Below are 19,952 nucleotides of genomic sequence, written 5' to 3' on the forward strand. Positions count from 1 at the left end.
ACCTCAGGACCCAGGGTATCTGCTTTAATACTCCTGCCCCTAGAAATTATTGACCTCCAGAGATATTATTTTAATTCTAAGGAGAGGTACACTGTATATCCCCTTCCACTGGGATAAAGGGGTTCAAATCCCTAGCTACCCACCCCACACCCCAAACACATACACACACACACACACACCAACTAAAGCACAGCCACGGGCACAGGCATGCTTTGGCTGTGAGACCCCTCCGGAGGCCCAGGGTGTGAACAGCTGCACAGAGGGCTGTGTGATGTGGAGTCAGCACCTTAGGAGGTGGGAGGGGGGCGGTGGGCAGAGAAGGAAGAAGCTCAGGGTCCCGGTGCAAGGAAGGGGAAGAGGTAGTAGGGAAACAGGTAGAAAAGAAAACAAAGCACAACCAGAAAGGGACAGAGAGCAGAAAATGTAAAAAAGAAGAGAATGGAAAGCAAAAGAGGCAAAACAGAATGTGGGCAACCACACAAAACAGGAAGAAGACAGAGGAAAAGGAGGGAAGGAAACAGAAAAGAGAGTGAGATGATTGGGGAAGGATGTGAGCAGGGAGAGAGGGGACAGGATGAGGACATCTGAGGATGTCATGAAACTTCTGATGGTAATGAAACTTCTGTTAAGAAGAGGAATGGGCACTCATGGGCAGAGCCTCACCCTACAAAATACAAAGCCATGCACATGCTGTCAGCCACGTAAGCTAGCAGGTTCAAGGTGGTCAAGGTGGCCACAGCCAGTCGTTGGTCCCAGGTGCACAGTGTTGGGCAGAGCTCATCACTGCAGCTCACATCCCTGGACCACTGTGGCTGCCCGTCAAAATTCTCGTCAAACTGGTAAAGCGGCCAGAGGACCAGGCAGTACTGTAAAGGAGGACGGAGAGCACAGTCTGCTCCATCAGGAAACTGGGGTAGGGGATGGGCAGGATTTTTTCATTGTCGCAGTCACACCCGTTCACAGTGAAGTTCACGGCCCCCAGGATGAAGCAGATAGAGTACACGGCCACACGCCATATCAGGGCTGGCTGGTGCATGTACAAGTCAGTGTTACTGATGAAGCCAAAGATGACAAAGTCCACATAGTTCTCCAGCCTCCTGATCACACCTCCCAAAGTGGGCAGAAATCAGTACATATCGCCAGGCTGGACACAGACCCAGGCCACTTCGGTGGCATGAAGCATAGATGCCATGCCTGAGAATGCAGTGGTGGTGATGGCATGATTTTGGGCAGGGCCCTGAGGCAAGTACTGGATTTAGGTGATGCCGAAAATGATGGAGGCTGAGAGGCAGATGAAGGGAAAGTAAAAGGCAAAGGAATGGAGAAAACCATCCCAACCGCCGGCGGAAGCGGGACTGGAATACACATAATTAATTATAAGGATGATGAGGGTCACGGTGAAGCAGAAGCATCAGACAAACATGGACCAGTTACCTATGTCCCCCTTAAGAGTGTCTTCACTGGCCACCAGCAAGAAGGGCACACAGGTGGAGAGCAGCTGCCCCAGGCAGAGGAAGAAGCCCATGATGGTCATGGAGCCCAGACCTGAGGACAAGCACCTGGTCACTCAGGTCACCGTCACCAGTACAGCAGGGGTCTTCACTGAGAACCCACCAGAGAAAGATCCGGCTCCAGAAGCTGATTAAGTCAGACACCTGGAAACGGCTCAGGAGTGGCTGAGGCTCAGGATGTGTGGGGTTTGAACCACTGACTCAGACACTCGGGTAACAGCACAGCCACTCCAGAATGGTTTGCCCCACCTATCACCCTTGGCCTTGTCAGGAGACTTGTCTTACCCCAAACCTCATAGCTTGGTTGGGTCTGGCCTCAAACCATGAACATTTTAGGTCCTCTGTGCTGTGTGCCATTATCTACAGACACAGGGTAGGATGGTCCTTATCTATAACCCCAAAGCTTCAAGGCTCTGAAATGGAAAAAGAACTTTAAAAAAATTCATTTGGTAAGAAAATTTGACCTGAACAGACATGAGACAATTTATGGTCTGTACTTATTTCACTTAGTGTGAATGTTCAAAAGTTCAGTTGCAGAAATACTAACGTGTTTGATTAAAAGGAGCTTTCAGGCCCCGGTGGGGTGTTATGTCCTACAGAGTAGTTGCACCATGTTACATGATTGAAGCTGAAAAATTCTGAATTCTGGATCATATCTGACCTGAAATGTTTCAGAAAACGGATTGTGGATTGTACTGCTGACCCCATTTTACAGATAAGAAAACTGACTCTTAGGGTATCAAGTGCCTTCCCTAAGGTTGCATGGCTAGAAAGTGGGAACTCCAGATAAAAATGCCAAAGCTGTGGGTTTGAATGTTTTCTCTAAGCCCAGCATTTAAGCAGCACACATGGGTGGTAGCCCAGGACCAAAGCTCCGGGCTCTGGGACCCAGGACACACCTTCAGAGCCATGGGTTCCATCCACAGCAACCTGAAGAGACACATGTCCTGGACTTTCCTCCCTGCAGCCATCACTAGAAGGAGCTGCCATCTGAGGTGACCCAGCCCCACCCAGAGGAGGGCAGCTTCAGAGGTGAACAGGGGTAAGCCATGGGGTGAAAGCAAGGCAGTGGGGACAAGATGATATGTGAAGTAGGAACTGTTTTGAATCCCCTCCCCCCAAAATTTTGCCTTAACATGTGACTCTTCCCTATTTGGGAGAAGACACCAACCCAGCATTACTACAAGAAGGAGCATCACGGGGGAACCAAACAACAAAATAATATGTTTGGCTGTTAAGTACCAAAGCTGCCATCCAGGTGTGCGTCTGGAAAGATCTAGGAGTAGTACAGCCTGAGTGAGGATTTTTCTGGCCTGGGAGACTGGTTAGCAGCTTTCAAGGCGGGAAGGAGGGATTGGAAATGAACAAGGATGTTGTGTCTGGATGCTGATGTGGAGCCTTTCAGGGCATCCTAGGGAGGGGATGGAGCATGGACAGATGATAGGCCCCCTTTTAAGGGCAGGAGCTGAAAGAGGAGCTGGCCCTCTGGCAGGTGACAGCCCTGAGGATGCACTTGGGACTGGGGCGGGGGCGGCAGAGTGGAGATGAGCTGGGGAGGATTCCGGGGTCCGAGTGGCCCCGAGGCAGCCCAGTAGGTTTCTTCTGACCCAGAAGGGATGCAGGCATGGAGCCAACCTTCCCCATGGAGGAGGGGCCGCCTGGAATGGAACTGAGAGAGGGAGGACGGAGGCCTAAAAGGCTTTCAGCGTTGGGACAGGGGACACGTGGCGAGCATGGCAGGGACCATGGAGACCAGGGAATCGGCCAGGTCACCTGCCCAAGACGGTCCCGCCAGCAGGGCTGCAGTCCTGCCTCACACAGGGCCTCCTGCAAGGGTCCCAGGGTGTGGGGAACTGAGAGCTCCTCCCCGGCCCATTCCCTCCTCAGGGACAGCTGCCCTGTTTCAAAGGAACTCTTTGCCAAGAGGCGCCCCCAGGGCTTAAGGGCCAGCACCCTGAGCCCGCAGCCAGCTTCCTGCCATCAGGGGCCTTGTCACCTTTGCTGATAATAAACCCTGGGAAAAGCTGAGGCTGGAAAGAGAAACACAGAGCAAACCCCGAGAACCTACCTGGACTCACAAGGTTCCTTCAGCCCCAGTTGCCAGTGGAGCCCTGGAGCCTGCTGGCCTTCCAGTTGGCACTGCCAGGGGTGGGGTGTGGGCAAGAGGCACTGGATTTAAGGGAGGCTGGGGGTGTCACTCTGACTGTCCCCGAGTTTGTTCCCAACTTACTTCCCAAACTGACCCTACGATTTACACCTAAGGCTAAATGACAGATTTGGATGCATTTAACGCCACAGAGGGAGGGCTTGGAGAAGGAGAGGCATGGGGGTTCCAGCTGTGTGGCCCTGGGTAAGGCATGTGCCCTCTCTGGGCCTCAGTTCCCCCACGGGTGAAGCAACAGGTTTGCCTGAATTTCCCCCGAAGCCCCTTCTCCATTCTAATCTGTTAGCGTGGAAATGGTGCCCCAGTCAGAGCACATCCAAGATGTGGCTGAGCCCTGCCTGCCCAACAGCCTGGCATGCTGGACTCGAAAGACAGTGAGACGGGAAAGTCATGGCTGGGAGAAAGGAAGGAAGGAGGAGGGGAGATGGACACTCAGAGTTACAGGGAGGCTGTGGGGCATGGAGGAGACACTTCATAGCTGGATGATCCTGGGCAAGTTACTTAACAAAGTCTCAGTTTCCCCATCTGTGCAGTTGGCTTAATACCTACTTTGTGTCAATTAAGTGTCTGAAAGAATGTGAAGGGCTTATCAGAGGGCCTGGCACATGGCCCACTCAGTTCATGCCAGCTGCCTGTTCCCCTCAAACAGGACCCAGAAGGCCCTGACCCCACTCTGGACATTAGCACATGCAAGTTTGATTTGCTTCAGATCAGGGGTTGCAAGCCAGTTTGTACTAGAGGTGGTCCGGGGATGTGTTTGGTTTTCCTTCACAGTGTTTTCAGGAAGAGATGGTGTAAAATCGGTATTATTTCTTCTCTAAGTGTTTGGTAGCTGCAGGTTTTAATTTCACATGAAAATCCAGATTTTCAGCTCCTTTTGAAGCGTCAGGAGATCTGGTGTCACTGCGCTGCGCTCCTTAGAAGGGGGGGGTAGCTAGAGCTGAGCAGCTTCTATGCCCTTTACGTTATAATGTTTTTCATTCTTCATCTCTGTTTAGTATTTTCTATATTTTCTTATTCTCATGTATACGTGACATAAAGCAGGACCCTGATCATATCTCATGTGCCCAGTTTCCCCTCTTCAGCGTGGCCAGGCTTCCTGCCTGCTCACAGGCGTGTCCACACCCCCATCCAGGGAGCATCCATGTCCTCAACCTCAGATGCAACCTTCAACACATTTCACGTGCTCTGAAACCATATTTAGACATGTGCGTACATATATGCATACGTTTGTAGGGCGTATCTGTAGATTTCTTTTCCCCCAATTATAATCATGAAACCATGTCATGCACACTGCATTGTGCTTTTCTACCATCCCCCAACAGATGCAGCTGGTCCTCTCCACTGGGCCTTGGTCCTCTCCATCTCCTTTACTTATCTCCTTCCCTCCCAGCTCCTGTGGACTGACCACCCTTCTCTAATCAGGGAATAATACTCTGCGAGTCTCAGACACTGGGGGACCACAGGATTATGACAAGGGGTCCCTTGGATCAATGTGCCCATATGCTCTAGAGCAGGAGGTCGGCAAGCTTTTCTGGAAACTTTTAAAAAATATGACAAAGATTATATTTTTCATTTCTGGAAATTAATCTTTTTCTCCTAGGGCTACTGCAACAAATTATCAAAAGCCTGGTGGCTTAAAACAACAGAAATGTATTCTCTCACAGCTTTGGAGGCCAGACTTTTGAAATCAAGTTGTCAGCAGGGCTTTGCTCTCTCTGACACCCCAGGGGAAGGTCCTTCCTTTCCTCTTTTAGCTTCTGGAGGCCCCTTAGCTTGTGGCACTGTTACTGAACTCAGGCTCGGCTGCTCATCAATCAAGAAGTCAAATACTGAGAGACAAGTGTTGGGCTTTGTCTAGAACAAGGTGCCGTTCATCGCTGTCAACATAATCGTCACCAACGCCTGTGCAACAGCCCGTGTTTGGCAGTGAGTTGAAAAAACTACTAATGAACGTCTCCACCATTTTTTGTGGATCATCTCAGTATGGAGGATTGGCGTTTTTACAGTTTAGTAGGTCTAAGGTGGAAAACGGAGTATAAGACCAATAACAGCCAACTGGCTGTCCTTGTGCATTCAGACCTCCTGCAAGGAACTGTCTTAGTGGAAATCCACCCCCCTACCCCTCCACCTCCCCCTGTAGGGGACACACTGTGGCCAAACTGATCTCCCTGTGGGGTCTTAAAGGGACAGACTACTTCAGACCTCATTTCCTCCTCATGCTGTGAGGGCACTGAGGCTCTGCTCTGTGCACTAGAACTCTTCCTCCTTCCAGAGACCGGGGTTTGGGGGGGGGACCCTGGGCAGCCCCTGCTTCAGGCATCAGGAGAAGAACCACAGCAGCTGGGGTGGATTCAATTCCCTAAGAAGCTGACCCCCTCTTCTTCCTCCCTTGCCTGAAAAGACCCATCTGTAAAGGGGGTGGACTTTTCACAGTGTAGTTTCCCTTTTTAAGGGCCGTTTTCCCTTTTTTTTTTAGGGCATTAAATTAGTGCCCTTGTTGGAAGAACCCTTATTATGGAGTAACAGGAAGGCCTGCACATGGAATTTCCTCCCATTTACCAGATATTTGACAAAACAGTTCTAACTACAAAATAGTGGAGTAATTTAGAGACCCATTCAGGGGCCACCATTCTTCAGAATCGAAAACATACATGGGCCAGGCTGCATTAAAATTAAAAAAATTAAAAATAACATTTTATTTTTCTCGGTTATAAGGTCATAGCTACAGTTTTGCCAGGCTGCCAAGATACGTCCTAGTGGACTTCTAGAAGGGACGGATGTAGACCCCACTTCACTGGCTCCCCAGAACAGATTTCAAAACAAACAAACAAATTCTCCCTCGGGGAGATACTGGTACAGAGTCATAAACAAGCCATTACCCACTCCCGCGGTGTCCAAACTGATCCCAAAGTCCCAAAGGGCAAAGAATATGCCCAAACGGGTGGGAAGGGGGCTCCGGGGCGCACACCCCTGCACTCGCTCAAGAACTCGGCTGCTCCTTCAGAGGCCAGTTTCCTTCTCTCAACAGAAAGCAGAAGCAGGCTGTCGGCAAGGAGTGGGGAAAGACAGAGAAAGTTCCGGAAACGAACAAGTTCGGCAGCTGCTGACATGGCTGTAGATCCTGGCCAGAAGCAGCTGTCGCCCCGACATTCCCAGCTGAACTCCCCTCCTCACCCCAGGACAAGGTGGAGGGGCCGGAGCCTCGGGGACCTGACGCCTGCCTGGCTGCAAGACATTTGTCACCCAGCTCAGGCTTGGCTGTCGCTGGAGAAGCCAACACTGAGAGGTAAGTGTTGGGTAGAAGAAAAGTAGCTTTATCTTAAGGAAGCCGGCAGCCAGGGGAGAAGGAGGTTTACTGCGCAAAAGAACCAACTCCTTACATGCAAGTTTTAGCCGGATTTATACAAGAAGGGAAGCAGGAAATGGCTGCAGGCTGCGTGCTGGGGGTGCCCTGCTCTTCTCTTTTGGAGACCTTTACATTAACCACGAGGTGCCTTGCTGGCTTTTAAACTTGAGTCTGGTCCTTACATTGTCCAGATCAGAGGGTCAGTGTTCTAGGGATCAGTGGTCATATATTTCTGGAGAAAGAAGAACAAAGACAGAGCAAAGCAGGCAAAGCAAAATAGGAACCAGTCTATCAAACCCCAGAGCTGTGTTTAACTATTCACAAGGCTTTGGTTGTAAAACAAGCAAGGTTACAACACCAGTGATGGTAACCTGCCTGATCATCACCATTACTGCGTGCTCATCCTCAGACCTGGGCTCTGTGCCCATCGTGGGCTTCTTCCTCCACCTGCTGCAGCTGCTCTCCACTTGCGTGCCCTTCTTGCTGGTGGCCAGTGAGGACACTCTGAAGGGTGACGTAATTAACTGGTGCATGTTCATCGGTGCTTCTGCTTCACTGTGTACCACATCATCTTCATGGTGGGGTTTTGTGGGCTCCAGTCCTGCCTCCCTTGCTCCTGGGATGGCTTCTCTATTCCCACGCCGTTTACTTTGCCGTCGTCTGCCTCTCAGCCTCCATCATCTTCCGCATCACCTACATCCACTTCTTGTCTCCAGGCCCCACCAAGAACCACGCCATCACCACCACTACATTCGCCTGCATGGCTGCTGTGCTTTACGCCACTGAAGTGGCCTGGGTCTGGGTCTGGCCTGGCGATGTATCTAACTGTGTGCCCACGTTGCCAGGCATGCTCAGGAGGCTGGAGAACTATGTGGCCTGTGTCATTTTCATCTTTATCAGCAGCCCCTACCTGTACCAGTACCAGCTGGCACTGGTGTGGTACGTGGCCAGGTACTCCATCTGCTTCATCCTGGGGGCCATGAACTTCATGGTGAAGGGGTCTGACTGCGACGAAGATAAAAAGCTGCCTGTCCGCTTTCCACGTTTCCTGTCGGGGCAGACTGTGCTCTCCATCTTCTTCTACATCACTGCCTGGTCCTCTGGCCTCTCTACAAGTTCAGTAAGAAGTTTGGTGTCCAGCCCCAGCGGTCCAGCAATGGGAGCTGCAGAGACAGACTCACCTCCTTGGTGTGCATCTGGGACCAACGACTGGCTGTGACCGTAATGACAGCCATCAACCTGCTGATTTATGCAGCCGATATGGCATACTTGGCCCAAGAGGCTTTTGTAGGGACTAAGGATCAACCCAGGGGCTCCAGATTCCTATTCTAACTGGAAGTTTCTACACGGAGTTCTGATGTCCTCTTCCTGTCCCCTCTCTCCCTGCTCACATCCTTCCCCAACCATCTCGCTCTCTTTTCTGCTCCCTTCCCTCCTTCTGCTCTGTCTCCTTCCTGTTTTGTGTGATTGCCCAGATCCTGTTTTGCCTCTTTCTCTTTTCACTCTCTTATTTTCTACATTTTCTGCTTTTTGGCCCTTTTCTGGTCATTTTTGTGTTCTTGTCTCCTGTGTCCTGACCGCCTCTTCCTCTTTTCCTTCTTCTGATCCACCGGGACCCTGAGCTTCTTCCTCCTCTGCCCACCACTCCCCTCCCACCTCCTAAGGTGCTGACTCCACATCACACAGCCCTCTGTGCAGCTGTTCACACCCTGGGCCTCCGGAGGGGCCTCACAGCCAAAGCATGCCTGTGCCCCTGGCTGTGCCTTCGTTGGGGTGTGTGTGTGCGGGTTTGGGGTGTGGGGTGGGTAGCTAGGCACTGGGCCTCCGTTCTTCCAGTGGAGGGGGGTGTACAGTGCACCTCCCCTTTAAGTTAAAAAAAAAAAACTCTGGATGTCAGTAATTTCCAGTGGGCGGGAGGATTAAAGCCTCTAGATTCTAAGGCCCCACCTGGTGCTCAGCCACACCTGAGACTGGCTCTAGAATTTTTCCAGGCTTACAAAAACCCACTGCCTAGAGGCCACCTTAAAGGTAGTTGGTATGCCTTCCAACCCAGCTACTCTCTGGGGAATCAAAAAAAAGGACCTGGCAAAAAATCACAGGGTCTTGGAGACAACCTTCTGCAGTGTTTGTGAGGGGCAGTGATGTGGCCCTCCTGCCTCGGTGTTCAAAACAGCATGTCCTGCCTCTGCGGGGAGACAAAAACGGCCACTGCCAGCCTTAACGGTGATATTAGCCTGGGTGTTTTATTTTTGTTTTCTTTTTTCAGAAAAATGGTGAAGATAACACTATTTACTTATGACCTGATTAACGTCACAGGCTCTATTATTAGTACTTGGCCTTTTTTACAAGATTATTGTTTCTTGCATTAACAAATGTGTGACTGAACCTCCGATAAAAGTAATGATGACCAGGAGGGCAAATGATGGTCAGGAGGGCAAAAATTACTGGGTGATCCTTTTTGTAACGGGGAAGCTTCTTTTCAAATTTTCTTGGGCAGGTGGCTTGGGGTGGGTGGGCCTTGCTGCCGCCACAGTCAAACTGCACTGCTTACATGTGTTTCTCTGTGCCTCTTGCTTTCTGCTGCTGCTTCCTGCTTCTCTGGGACTCATGAATAATGTGACCTATAAAATGTATATAATTTTTTAAAAATTCCCCAGAACTTCTGTTTCCCATCAGCTCCTTCTTGCAATAATAGAAAAAAAAAAGCTTGTCCCTTATCCCAAATCCATAATGTTCTTTTTTTTTTTTTACCATTTAAAGAAAAAGAAAGAAAAAACACAAACCCCACAAAATCATCAAATCCTAATTGCCTCAAATTTGCCTAGAGCTCAGAGGCAGCCCACCTGATTTCCCTCCTCACCCAAACTGCCCTTTCTGTGCCACCATTCCACCATCTCCTGCCCTCACCTCAGCCAGAGTCTATGGAGTGTCCCAGCCTTAGGAAAGGAGAGGTTGAGCCCCACCCGAATGTCCAATATCCTGTCCCCTAGCTCTTAAAGGGGCCCTGCCAGCTCCTGGATGCCTCTGTTTAGAGGTGTGTGTCTGTGTGCATGCTGTGTGTGTGTGGGCACACGTGCGTGTGTCTGTGTGCATTGAGACCAGCAGGCCTTTGCAGTAACTGGTGACCTGGAAGTCACACCAAGACTTCTTCCTCGATTAAGCGCATCCACAGAGGCTCAGAGCCCAGCATCCTTGTGTCACCAGGGCCAGAGGGGCCTGGGGGAGAGACAGGGGAAGGACCCTCACTGCTGCCACTCACTCCAGTCCTGGGGTGAAGCATGTGATCTTCACCCAGTGGCAGGTTAGGTGGAGGGGGAGTGCTCCCAGGAGGGGATAACTGCGGCAGAAAAATCTTAAGAAGCAATGAAATAAAATTCATATTTTAAGGCAAGACAAGAAAAATTTCAACATAAAAATTTTCTCTGCCCATTTGGGCCTCCTCCCTCCCTTCTGGTGTGCATTGTGCATCTGCATTGTGCCTTAACCAGACCTCCCCAAGGGCAGAAATACCTGCTCCACCATAAAGATGAATTTTTCTTTTTCTGGACCCAGCCATGTAACTCCTTAGAAGATAATACTACTTCCTTATGACCTGATTAATGTCACAGGCTATATTATTTGTACTCTGCTTTTTTTACAAGATTATTTTTTCTCGCATTAACAAATATGTGACTGAGTCTCCGATAAAAATAGTGATGACCAGGTGAGTTGAAACAATTGACCTGATGTATAGTCTATAAGAGCCATGACTGTAATAGTGTGATTCTAGATATGGGAAGAAGCAACAGGAGGGAACCATTTCCTGGAGCCGACAGACTAGTAAGACACGTGGTCCAGAGGCACTTGGCTACTGTTACCAGGACTAGATGAGTAATAGCACATTGACTGGTCTATCAGTGAAATCCTCAGCTGACCTGGGAATCAGCATTCCTGGGACAAAATGGTCAGGAAATGCCTCGCAAACCTTGGTCGAAATTAAGACCAAAATGGAGGGGATTGTGTAATAAAGAATGTTGCCCACCAAATGTAAATTGATACAGCCACTATGGAGAACACTATGGAGGTCCCTTAAAAAACTAAAAATAGAATTACCATATGACCCACCAATCCCACTACTGGGCATATACCCAGAGAAAACCATAATTCAAAAAGACACATGCACCCCAATGTTCATTGCAGCACTATTTACAATAGCCAGGTCATGGAAGCAACCTAAATGCCCATCGACAGATGAATGGATAAAGAAGATGTGGTACATATATACAATGGAATATTATTCAGCCATAAAAAGGAACAATATTGGGTCATTTGTAGTGACGTGGATGGACCTAGAGACTGTCATACAGAGTGAAGTAAGTCAGAAAGAGAAAAACAAATATCATATATTACCGAATATATGTGGAATCTAGAAAAATGGTACAGATGAACTGGTTTGCAAGGCAGAAATAGAGACACAGATGTAGAGAACAAATGTATGGACACTAAGGGGGGAAAGCAGTGGAGGGGTGGTGGTGGTGGAATGAATTGGGAGGTTGGGATTGACATATACACACTAATATGTATAAAATTGATAACTAATAAGAACCTGCTGTATAAAAAATTAATTAATTAAATTAAAAAAAAAAGGAATGTTGCCCACCACCCAGCTCTAGAAGAATCAAGTCATTAGCCACTGCAGTCACTGCCCTACAAACCACCCTGAAAGGAATTCAGGACAAAGATCAGATTCAGACACTTTGTGATCTGGGAAAACTGGCAGAACTGGCCCTCAGATAGTTAGACATTTTCAGCAGAAATTTTTATGAACCTAGTTTCTTGCATCTTCTCATACTTAGAAAAACACTAAAACCGTTAACTAAGATATCTGCTCCTTGCAAACAACAGTAACCTTCTACCAAGCTGTGTGCTTAGTTGCATGTAACCCTTCCCCCAAGTCACATACATACTGGCCTCCCCCCCTTACCTCTTCAGAACAGTTCTCAGAGCTTCCTGAGAGACTGTCTCCCCATTTACAATCCTCAGGTTAGCTAGAATAAAATTTTCCATTTCTTTCTTAGGTTGACTATTGACTAATTTTTAATCCACAAAAGCAAGTATGCATTGACTTCACCAAGTCTGGGTACAAGAATCTCATATTCTTATATTTTCCTGAATGAAATTGAACTCAACCCTGGGAGCTCATTTCCCAGGAGGTTAGCAATGCCTCTGTGGTTCAGTAAAAGAATTGCCAAGGAAAGGGCTCACTTGAGGTGCCCATTACTCAAGCCTCATGGTTCATGAGGGTGGCTACTCCATCCTTCCCTTTTGGTGGAGGTTAAGGGTCATTTGTCACAGTTCCAAGACAAGGTCTAGTCCACTCACTTTGGCATTCAAAAGAAAGCTTAAAGGTCCTCTGCTTAGTCCAACCCTCTTGCCATAGAGGAGGTGCGGCTGGACCCCAGGGAGAGGGCAGGACTTGTCCAGAGTCACCCTGTGTCTGGCAGAATCAAAAACAGGACACAGGTTTCCTGGTTCCCAGGCCGGCTGCTTTTCCACTGCCCCACGCTCCTTGTTACAAGTGTGGCAGCAGCATCCTCCAGGCTGGGCTTATGCCCCATCTACCCTAGTTCTGCCACAAACCTGCTATGTCACCCTGAGGAGGTCACTCACTGCTGGGTGAGTCAGTTTCCTCATCTACAAGATGTGGGGGGAGGGCCAGAGACCCCTGATCCCCTCCTCACCCTGCCTCTTCCCTGAACTCTTTCCTGCTGGGAGTACAAAGGGGCTGATTCCAAATAATGAAAGAGGAATTGGAAGGCCAGAGCGAGAGAGAGGCAGATCTGGAGTTCGTTCACAGCTGGGTCCGCAGTCACATCTGCTCTGACTCCAGTCAGGTGGCGCCACTGCCCTGGTCTGGTCCCCCAGGGGATGAACCGTGAGTAGTCTGGAGAGCGGAGCCCAAGAGATCTGGTTTCTAGTTCAATTCTTCCCCAGGGTAACTCGTGACCACATGAGTCTAGTCCCTGCTCTGAGCCTCAGTTTCCTACTCATAAGGTGAGCAGATTGGTCTAAAATTGTGGTCTGGAGCGCTAGGGTTCTGGTGAGGCAGTGAGGTAGCAAGTAGGGTGTTGGCCTCACCCAGCACCTTCTCTACCCCGAGCAGCCTGGCGTGAATCAAACTCCATCCAAGATCTCATTTCAAAATAAGATTGGACACAACCACTGCTCATCTTTATGATGCTGGTTCATAAACCAAGGTACAGACAGAAGAGGGAGTACTATACAGCTGGAAAAAATGAGGATGCTCTCCAAATATTGATAAGGAAATATCTCCGGGATATATTTACTCAAAACAGTAAGATACAAAACGATGCCTAGTATGCTATTTTTAAGTAATAAAAGGGGGAGAAATAAAAATAAATATACCTGTATATGCTTGATTTGCATCAGGAGCACGGGAAGGACTCCCATGAGTGCAGTGGAGGAGTTACCTGGTCCTGGGTGGGGAGGGGAGCTGAGGGGAGAATGGATGGAGCCCCAGGCAGAGGCCAGGTTTCTCAATGTGTGGCTTTTTAGGACATTTTAATTTTGAGCCACGTAAATATATTACCATTATAAGAAAATTAAATTTAAGTTTGAAAAATATACCACTAGGAGAAGAAGGGTCAGGAGAAGGAGAGTTGGCCAGTTGGTCTCCACATTCCCTGCAACCTTGATGGACAGGCTGGGGGAGGAGCTAAGAGATGCCCGCACATGCCTATCTCCAAAGGCAGGGGGATGGGAGGTGACTTGGGCCCAGGGGTCTGGGGAGGGGGTTCTGTGGCCACCAAGCCCATATGCTGAGTGGCCAGGGCCTCCCACTGCCTTTTAGCATACACAGTTGTTGGAGAAGCCCCCCTGTGCCCAAGCCTCAAGTCCTTTCCTTGCACCCTGCCTGGCCTGGGCTTTCTGTCTCCAGGGGCAGCGGCCAGAGGCAGCCCTCATCAGCTGGCCAGCCATAACCTCCTCTATGCTGGGATGACTCCAGCTGACGCCAGCCCCAGACTGAGGCCTGAGGTGCTGAACAGAACCGGGGTGGAGAGGTTCCCATTCTCTGGCTCTGGAACAGCTTCTTGGAAAAATCACGGAGCTGGCTTTCCTCAATACACCTCTGAGTGGAGAGAAGAGGGTCTGTTCTGTCCTGTGGCCTTGGGCTACTGGCTGCCCTCCTCAGGACCAGCTGCTGACTGCCAATCCATGTCGCCCTGTCTATGCGGCTGGCTTCTGTCCGAAGGTGCTTGTAGAGATGCAGGTGGTCACAGGAGAGTCGGCAAGGCTTCATCAGCCTGTCTAAGGACTCCACACTCTCTCTGGAGTTTTCTGGCTGGCTTGCCAACAGGAAGTGTTCTGGCTGAGATGGGAGCGCTGCTGCAGGACCTCTGGGTGGGGCACTGCAGCCAGACCAGGACACACAGGAGCCAGGAGATGACTCCTAGACCCAAGAGAAGAGGGAAAGGGCTCAGCATTTACTGAGGTTTTATCATGTGCTGAGATTTGTAGTGAGACAAACTTGTATTCAAATCCAGGCTCTGTCAGGTGTTGCTCTGTGACCATGAGCAAACTACACAATGTAGTCTCTGAGTCTCAGTTTCATCATCTATAAAATGTGAATGACAATAATAATATCCCTGAAGATGAAATGAAATTAGCTATTAAATCACATGGTAAGATAGCTGGTGCTGAAACAATATTGGCTGCTCTCTTCTTCTTGGGTATAAGGTACAAAGTTAATACCAAGCAGGGTTTAAGATCCTGAAGCCACATGCCTGGGTTCAAATCCCAGCTCGATCACTTACTACATGTGTGATCTTGGGCCAGCTAACCTCTCCGTGCCTGTGAAAATGGGGACAGTGAGTACATAGTTCACAGGGCTGCTGGGAAGAACAAATGAATCCAGAGCGGTGCTTGACCTGCAGTGAGCACGACACGTGTGACCTCTTATAATTGTTGTGTCAACGACAGCCCAGCTGCAGCCCAAGCCCTCATGGAGACTTTCTTAGCTGACAAAATGTGCGAGCTGTAATCTGAGGTCTCTTCTGGAGCCAGGCTGGGCTGGTGAGGGTTTGACCTAGTTGGTCTTTTCTGGGTCTGCTTCTGACCAGGGGTGGTGAGATGGGGGGTGGATGCTCAGATCAAGCCCATCCCCTCACCTCCACTCCAACCAGCATCTGTTTCCCATAAATCCCTCCAGTGCTTTGCCTGGAAGAAGAATGATCTTCCTCAGGAAACAAAGTTCTCCAAAACCACCCATCTGGGCAACCAGGCTGCTCATGGCGTGGGAGTGTCCGTCTGGGCCTCCTTCCCTCCCTACATTGTCCCTAACAAATCTTAGAACCAATGACACCCTTTTAGCACTACTGCCAAGGGAAGTCACTCCCCTTGTCCCAGCTGCAGGACGCCTGCCCCTCGGGCTCCCGACTGCCCACTGCTGCCAGCAACATGCCATCTCTCAGGTCACATGGTGACCACAGTGTTCCAAGTCCGTGCTGATCTGGGGCCAGCTGCCCATCAGCCCAGACCACTGCCCCCAGGAACACATTGTTGCTAGTCTAGGATTATTCCTTATTCGAATCCCTTAAAAGAAAGCCCGTGGTTCTTTCTGCTGCAGCAGACAGAAGGAGGTGCTTCCAGAATATTCTGTTCCTGGAACCTGGCAGAGGCTGGCAGGGCCCCAGGTCCTTCCATCATCTCTCTCACTCTCTGCCTCCCTCCCACAGGGCCCTGGCACACCAACTTTCTCTTCTCCCCTCCCATACACTCGTTTGAAGTTTTGCTCTTGGGTCACCCAGAACGTGCTCAGATATAGACACATAAAGACACAGTTTTCTGTATCTTCAGGCAAATGGGCAGCACAGCCAGTAGTCCATTAGTAGGAAGCCATTACTATCGTATTGAAACAAACCCTGATATGTTATGGGTACATTATTATGTCCGTGTTACAAAATAAAATGCAAAACTCTACATTCACTTTCAAGTGAAACGTGAGGCTTCAAAAAGAAACACTAGAATACAGATCCACCAAGCAGAGGTATCTTCTTCTTTGTTCACTGATATATTCCCAGTGCTGAGAAGAGGGCCTGGCACATTGAGGTGTTTGCTTAATGAACATTACACGAGCTTACAGTCTCAAGATCCAGGCTGGACTGCCTGACCTGGATACATTCCATCCCTTCTGCCTTTAGGGGAAATATTTGAGAGTCACTGGGTCATGTTATATACCATTTACTCCCCCTAACACTCCATGGCCTTATGTGATGGACACCTCCATTGAGTGGAACCATTGAGAACCTGAACTTCCCACTATATTTGAAGATGTCCCCACCATGTGAGTCTTGGTGAGAGACTGGGCCTAACCCTCAATAAGAAACTTAAAAGGCCAGGTAAATATTTGACCTGCCACACAAGCGGGACCTGGACACACACCTAAGGAGCAAGTGATAGACAGACACCAGGTCAGATCAGAATTCCTTCTGCTGGGGCCCGCAGTAGCATCCAGTGTGTGCTTCCAATGGCCACGGTGCCTGAATCAGCTGCCCTTGGCTGTGCCCTGGCTGCCCAACACCTTTCCTTCCTGTTCTGAGCCTGTTCTGAGCCTGGTCCCTCCCTAGTAATTTTTCAAGCTACTCAGCATCCTTCTCATACAGTTGTTCTCTGCATAAGTTACCAGAGATGTTTTCTGCAGCGTGAAATCAAGAACCTTCATGTCTGAACATTGATGCTATTATCTCCATTTTCTGGATGAGGAATTTGAGGTCTAGAGTGGCATTGACTGAGCAGAGTACTACCATGTGCCAGGCTGTTCTCTGGTCTCAGTTCAGGGATGGGAGGCAGGTTAGGCATGTAAGGGGAAAGGCCCTGAGATGACAAAGAGGAATTGGAAGAGCTCTCAGTGGCTGGAGGGAGGGAAGTGATTAGGCTGTAGAGTTAGAAAGGGCTCAGAGCTGGCAGGGCTTTGGCGGTGATGTTTTGGAGTTTGTGTTTCATCCTAAGAGAAGCCGTCCAAGCTATCTTAGATTGAGTTCATTCCAAAGCAGACATTGCGGGAAAGGATGGAAATAGAGGAATCAGCTAGAAGCTTATGGCAGGAGTGCAAGTGAGGGGATGGATGGATCTGGACCAGGTGGCGGCTCTAGAGAGGAAGAAGAGTGGGTGGATTCACAAGTATGCTGTGAAGAGCATCTGTGAAAGTGGTGCTACTGATCGAGACGGAAAGATGAGGAAGGATCAGTGTGTGTTGTCGGAGGCAGGGCGATTCAAGAGATGGGATTGGACATGGTGAGTGTGAGGTGTCCTGAGAGATCAGGAGGCAGTTGGATATGACTCTGGATCTCAGTAGAGATCAGCTCTGGAAGCACAAATAAGGGAACTGTCATCATACTCACTTCATTCAGTATCTTCTTAAATGTCACATCAATAGAGCAGCCTGCCCTGCCCACCCACATAAATAGCAGCCTTGCCCACCCTCCACACTCCAATAACTCTCTCTTCACCTGTTTCCCCTTTTTCATGGCATTTATCACGCAAAGACCTGATATAATATATATGGTTTGCATATTCTCCATCTCCTGTACTGGAGTACAGGAGGAGCTCCATGAGGGCAGAACTATTGGTTCTGTTCTGCTGTCTGTCCAGTGCCTAGAACAGTGCCTGGCATACACTCGGTGCACAATAACATTTGTCGACTGAGTGGAATCTTAAAGCCATCGGACTAGATGAGCACAAGAAGGCACACAAAGAAGAGGTGGTCTAGGCCCAAGTCCTGAGGACCTGAGACACTCAGATGATGGGAGAGGAGGAGAAGGAGGGGGAGAAAGATGGAGGAGAGGCTGAGCAGCAGGAGGAAAGTCACTCCAGAGAAGGGCTTCCTGACTCAGGTGAATTATGCTGAGAGGTCTAGTGATGAGAAGGTAAATACACCTTGAGTTGCCAACATGGTGCTCACTGGTGACCTGGTGAGAACAGTTTCCATGGAGAGGTGGGAACAGAAGTCAGAGCCGGGGTTAGAGCATAGAAGCTCTTTTCTCCATTCGGGCTGGGCTGTGGGCGGAGGAGGGAGGGAAGGAGGGAAGGATACGGGGTTTGAGAGGGGCGGGCGCCCTTTCCAATCCCTTCCTCATTCCAGCTGCAAACAGGTCTGAGTCAGGGGTGACCCAGGTGAGCTCAGAGAGGTAGGGCCACTTTAGACTGTCCTTTCCAAACGCCCCCGATTCCCCTTGATGCCTTCAGGGTGAGGGGGCAGGAGATGATCACGTCCCTGTGTCGTAGTTCATTCTGCCAGAGCCCCGTGAACGTACAGGTCTTTCCAAAGCCAGCCTTGGGCTGGAGGACGCTGCTGGTTCCCTGGGCTCAACTGAGTCCTGGTGTCTATTTGACTCATTTGTTAAGCATCCACTGAGAATGGGGCTGGGGAATGGGGCAGAGAAGGAACAGAGAGGCCAGTTTTGGGGTGGGTGGAGGGGCAGAGGGGAAATTGGTCAGGCTCCACATAAGGGAAAACATTGAAGAAATTGGGGATGTTTAACCTGGAAAGTCGGAGACTCATGGTTGAGACGGGAGACATGAAGATGATGTGAAGATGGGTGACAGGTCACCATGTAGAGGTGACACTGGATTTATCCTGGTTGGAAGCTTCAGTGGGGAAGCCCTGTGTGTATAGATCAGGGACCTCAGCCCTCCCTCTGAGCAGAGCTTAGGAGACAGTGAATCATCTGTCCTTGGACTTATCCAGGCCAAGGGTCCATGGCCCCCTGGTGAAAGGAGTCAGGTGGTAGGGGGGAGGTGGAGTAAGGCTCAGGCCTCAACCTGGTGGCCTGTGGTCCAGAGACAGCCCTGATGATGTTCCCATGGGCCAGGGTTTCTGCACAGCCAAGGTCAGCTGGGCCGAGTGGCAACTGCCCAGTGCAGCCGGGCCTGCATTCCTAGTTCTGACAAATATCAGGCCTGGGTCACTCACTTGTTCCCGGATGGGCCCCTTAGGCATTTGGGTTGTGAGCCCTGACCACACTCATCAGGCTCTGCCTTTCTAGGTTCACCCGCAGGCCCACCTGGGGCAGGAGGGGAGGCGGCAGGACCTTCCCACGGGCTCAGGTGGGAGCACATGGCACGAGTGCCCGGCCATGACTGTGATGCCAGATGGCATCTGGACCCCACCCAGCTCGAGAACCCCCACTGCCTGCCCCTCCTCCCCGTCCACACGCTGCCACGCTGCCAGGGTCTATCATGGTCTCAGGGATGGGTTGTTTCCACCCAGGGCAGCAGAGTCACACATGGGGCCTCCTGCCCTGGAGAAGAGACAGTCCCCAGGACAGGTGCTCTGTGAGCTGAGATGAGGGACAACATAAGGACGTGTGCCCTCCCCCTGGCCCAGGAGGACGGCCCAGGGCAGGATGCCGGCAGCAGTGGGGGAGATGGAAGGTGACCGGTGGACTGGGGGGCAAAGGGGACTGGACACTAACCTGGGGAAGCACAGTGGGGCAGCTAAAGGGATTGGGAAGAAGAGATTGGAAGGCAAGGTGGTGCTGAGAAGCCCAGCTCTCCCTTCTCCCTCTTGACTGGGACGGACCCTGACCTACGCTTTTCAGATCTGAGGGCAGAAGCCCAGGAGGGAGTGGTCTTCATGGGGAGGAGATTCCAGCTGATGCCTGACCAGACTGGGGCAGATTTCACCGTGGCCCCATTTGTTTCCATGATGGCTACAGGAGTTGGGACTAATATCCCCATTTTACAGGGGAGGAGACTGAGGTGAGACTTGCCCAGGGATGAGTAGAGCCACTAGGTAACAGCAGGGCTCCTGGGTGTGTCCCAGGTCTGCTCTTTGAGGAACTGCTCTGGGCCACCAGGAGCAGGTCTGCTGGGGAGGACAGAGCTTGGGCTCAGGAGCCAGGCTTGGTTTCCTAAAGGTAATATGGGA

The 19,952-nt window shown here is 50.3% G+C and overlaps 1 protein-coding gene and 1 pseudogene across 1 annotated transcript; one reads left to right on the forward strand and one right to left on the reverse strand.

The window, feature by feature from the left end:
* Positions 1–659: 659 nt before the first annotated feature.
* Positions 660–1,534, reverse strand: LOC115864713 (myeloid-associated differentiation marker-like; annotated as a pseudogene).
* Positions 1,535–6,786: 5,252 nt separating this feature from the next.
* Positions 6,787–9,731, forward strand: LOC115864693 (myeloid-associated differentiation marker-like). The gene is given in 3 exon segments (XM_030878666.2): positions 6,787–6,964; positions 7,696–8,111; positions 8,114–9,731. Coding segments are annotated over 3 exon segments (837 nt in total). The 3' UTR covers positions 8,357–9,731.
* The last annotated feature ends 10,221 nt before the right edge of the window (positions 9,732–19,952 follow it).

This window comes from Globicephala melas, chromosome 2 (genome assembly GCF_963455315.2).
Source record: "Globicephala melas chromosome 2, mGloMel1.2, whole genome shotgun sequence".
In the NCBI taxonomy this organism is placed as follows: domain Eukaryota; kingdom Metazoa; phylum Chordata; class Mammalia; order Artiodactyla; family Delphinidae; genus Globicephala; species Globicephala melas.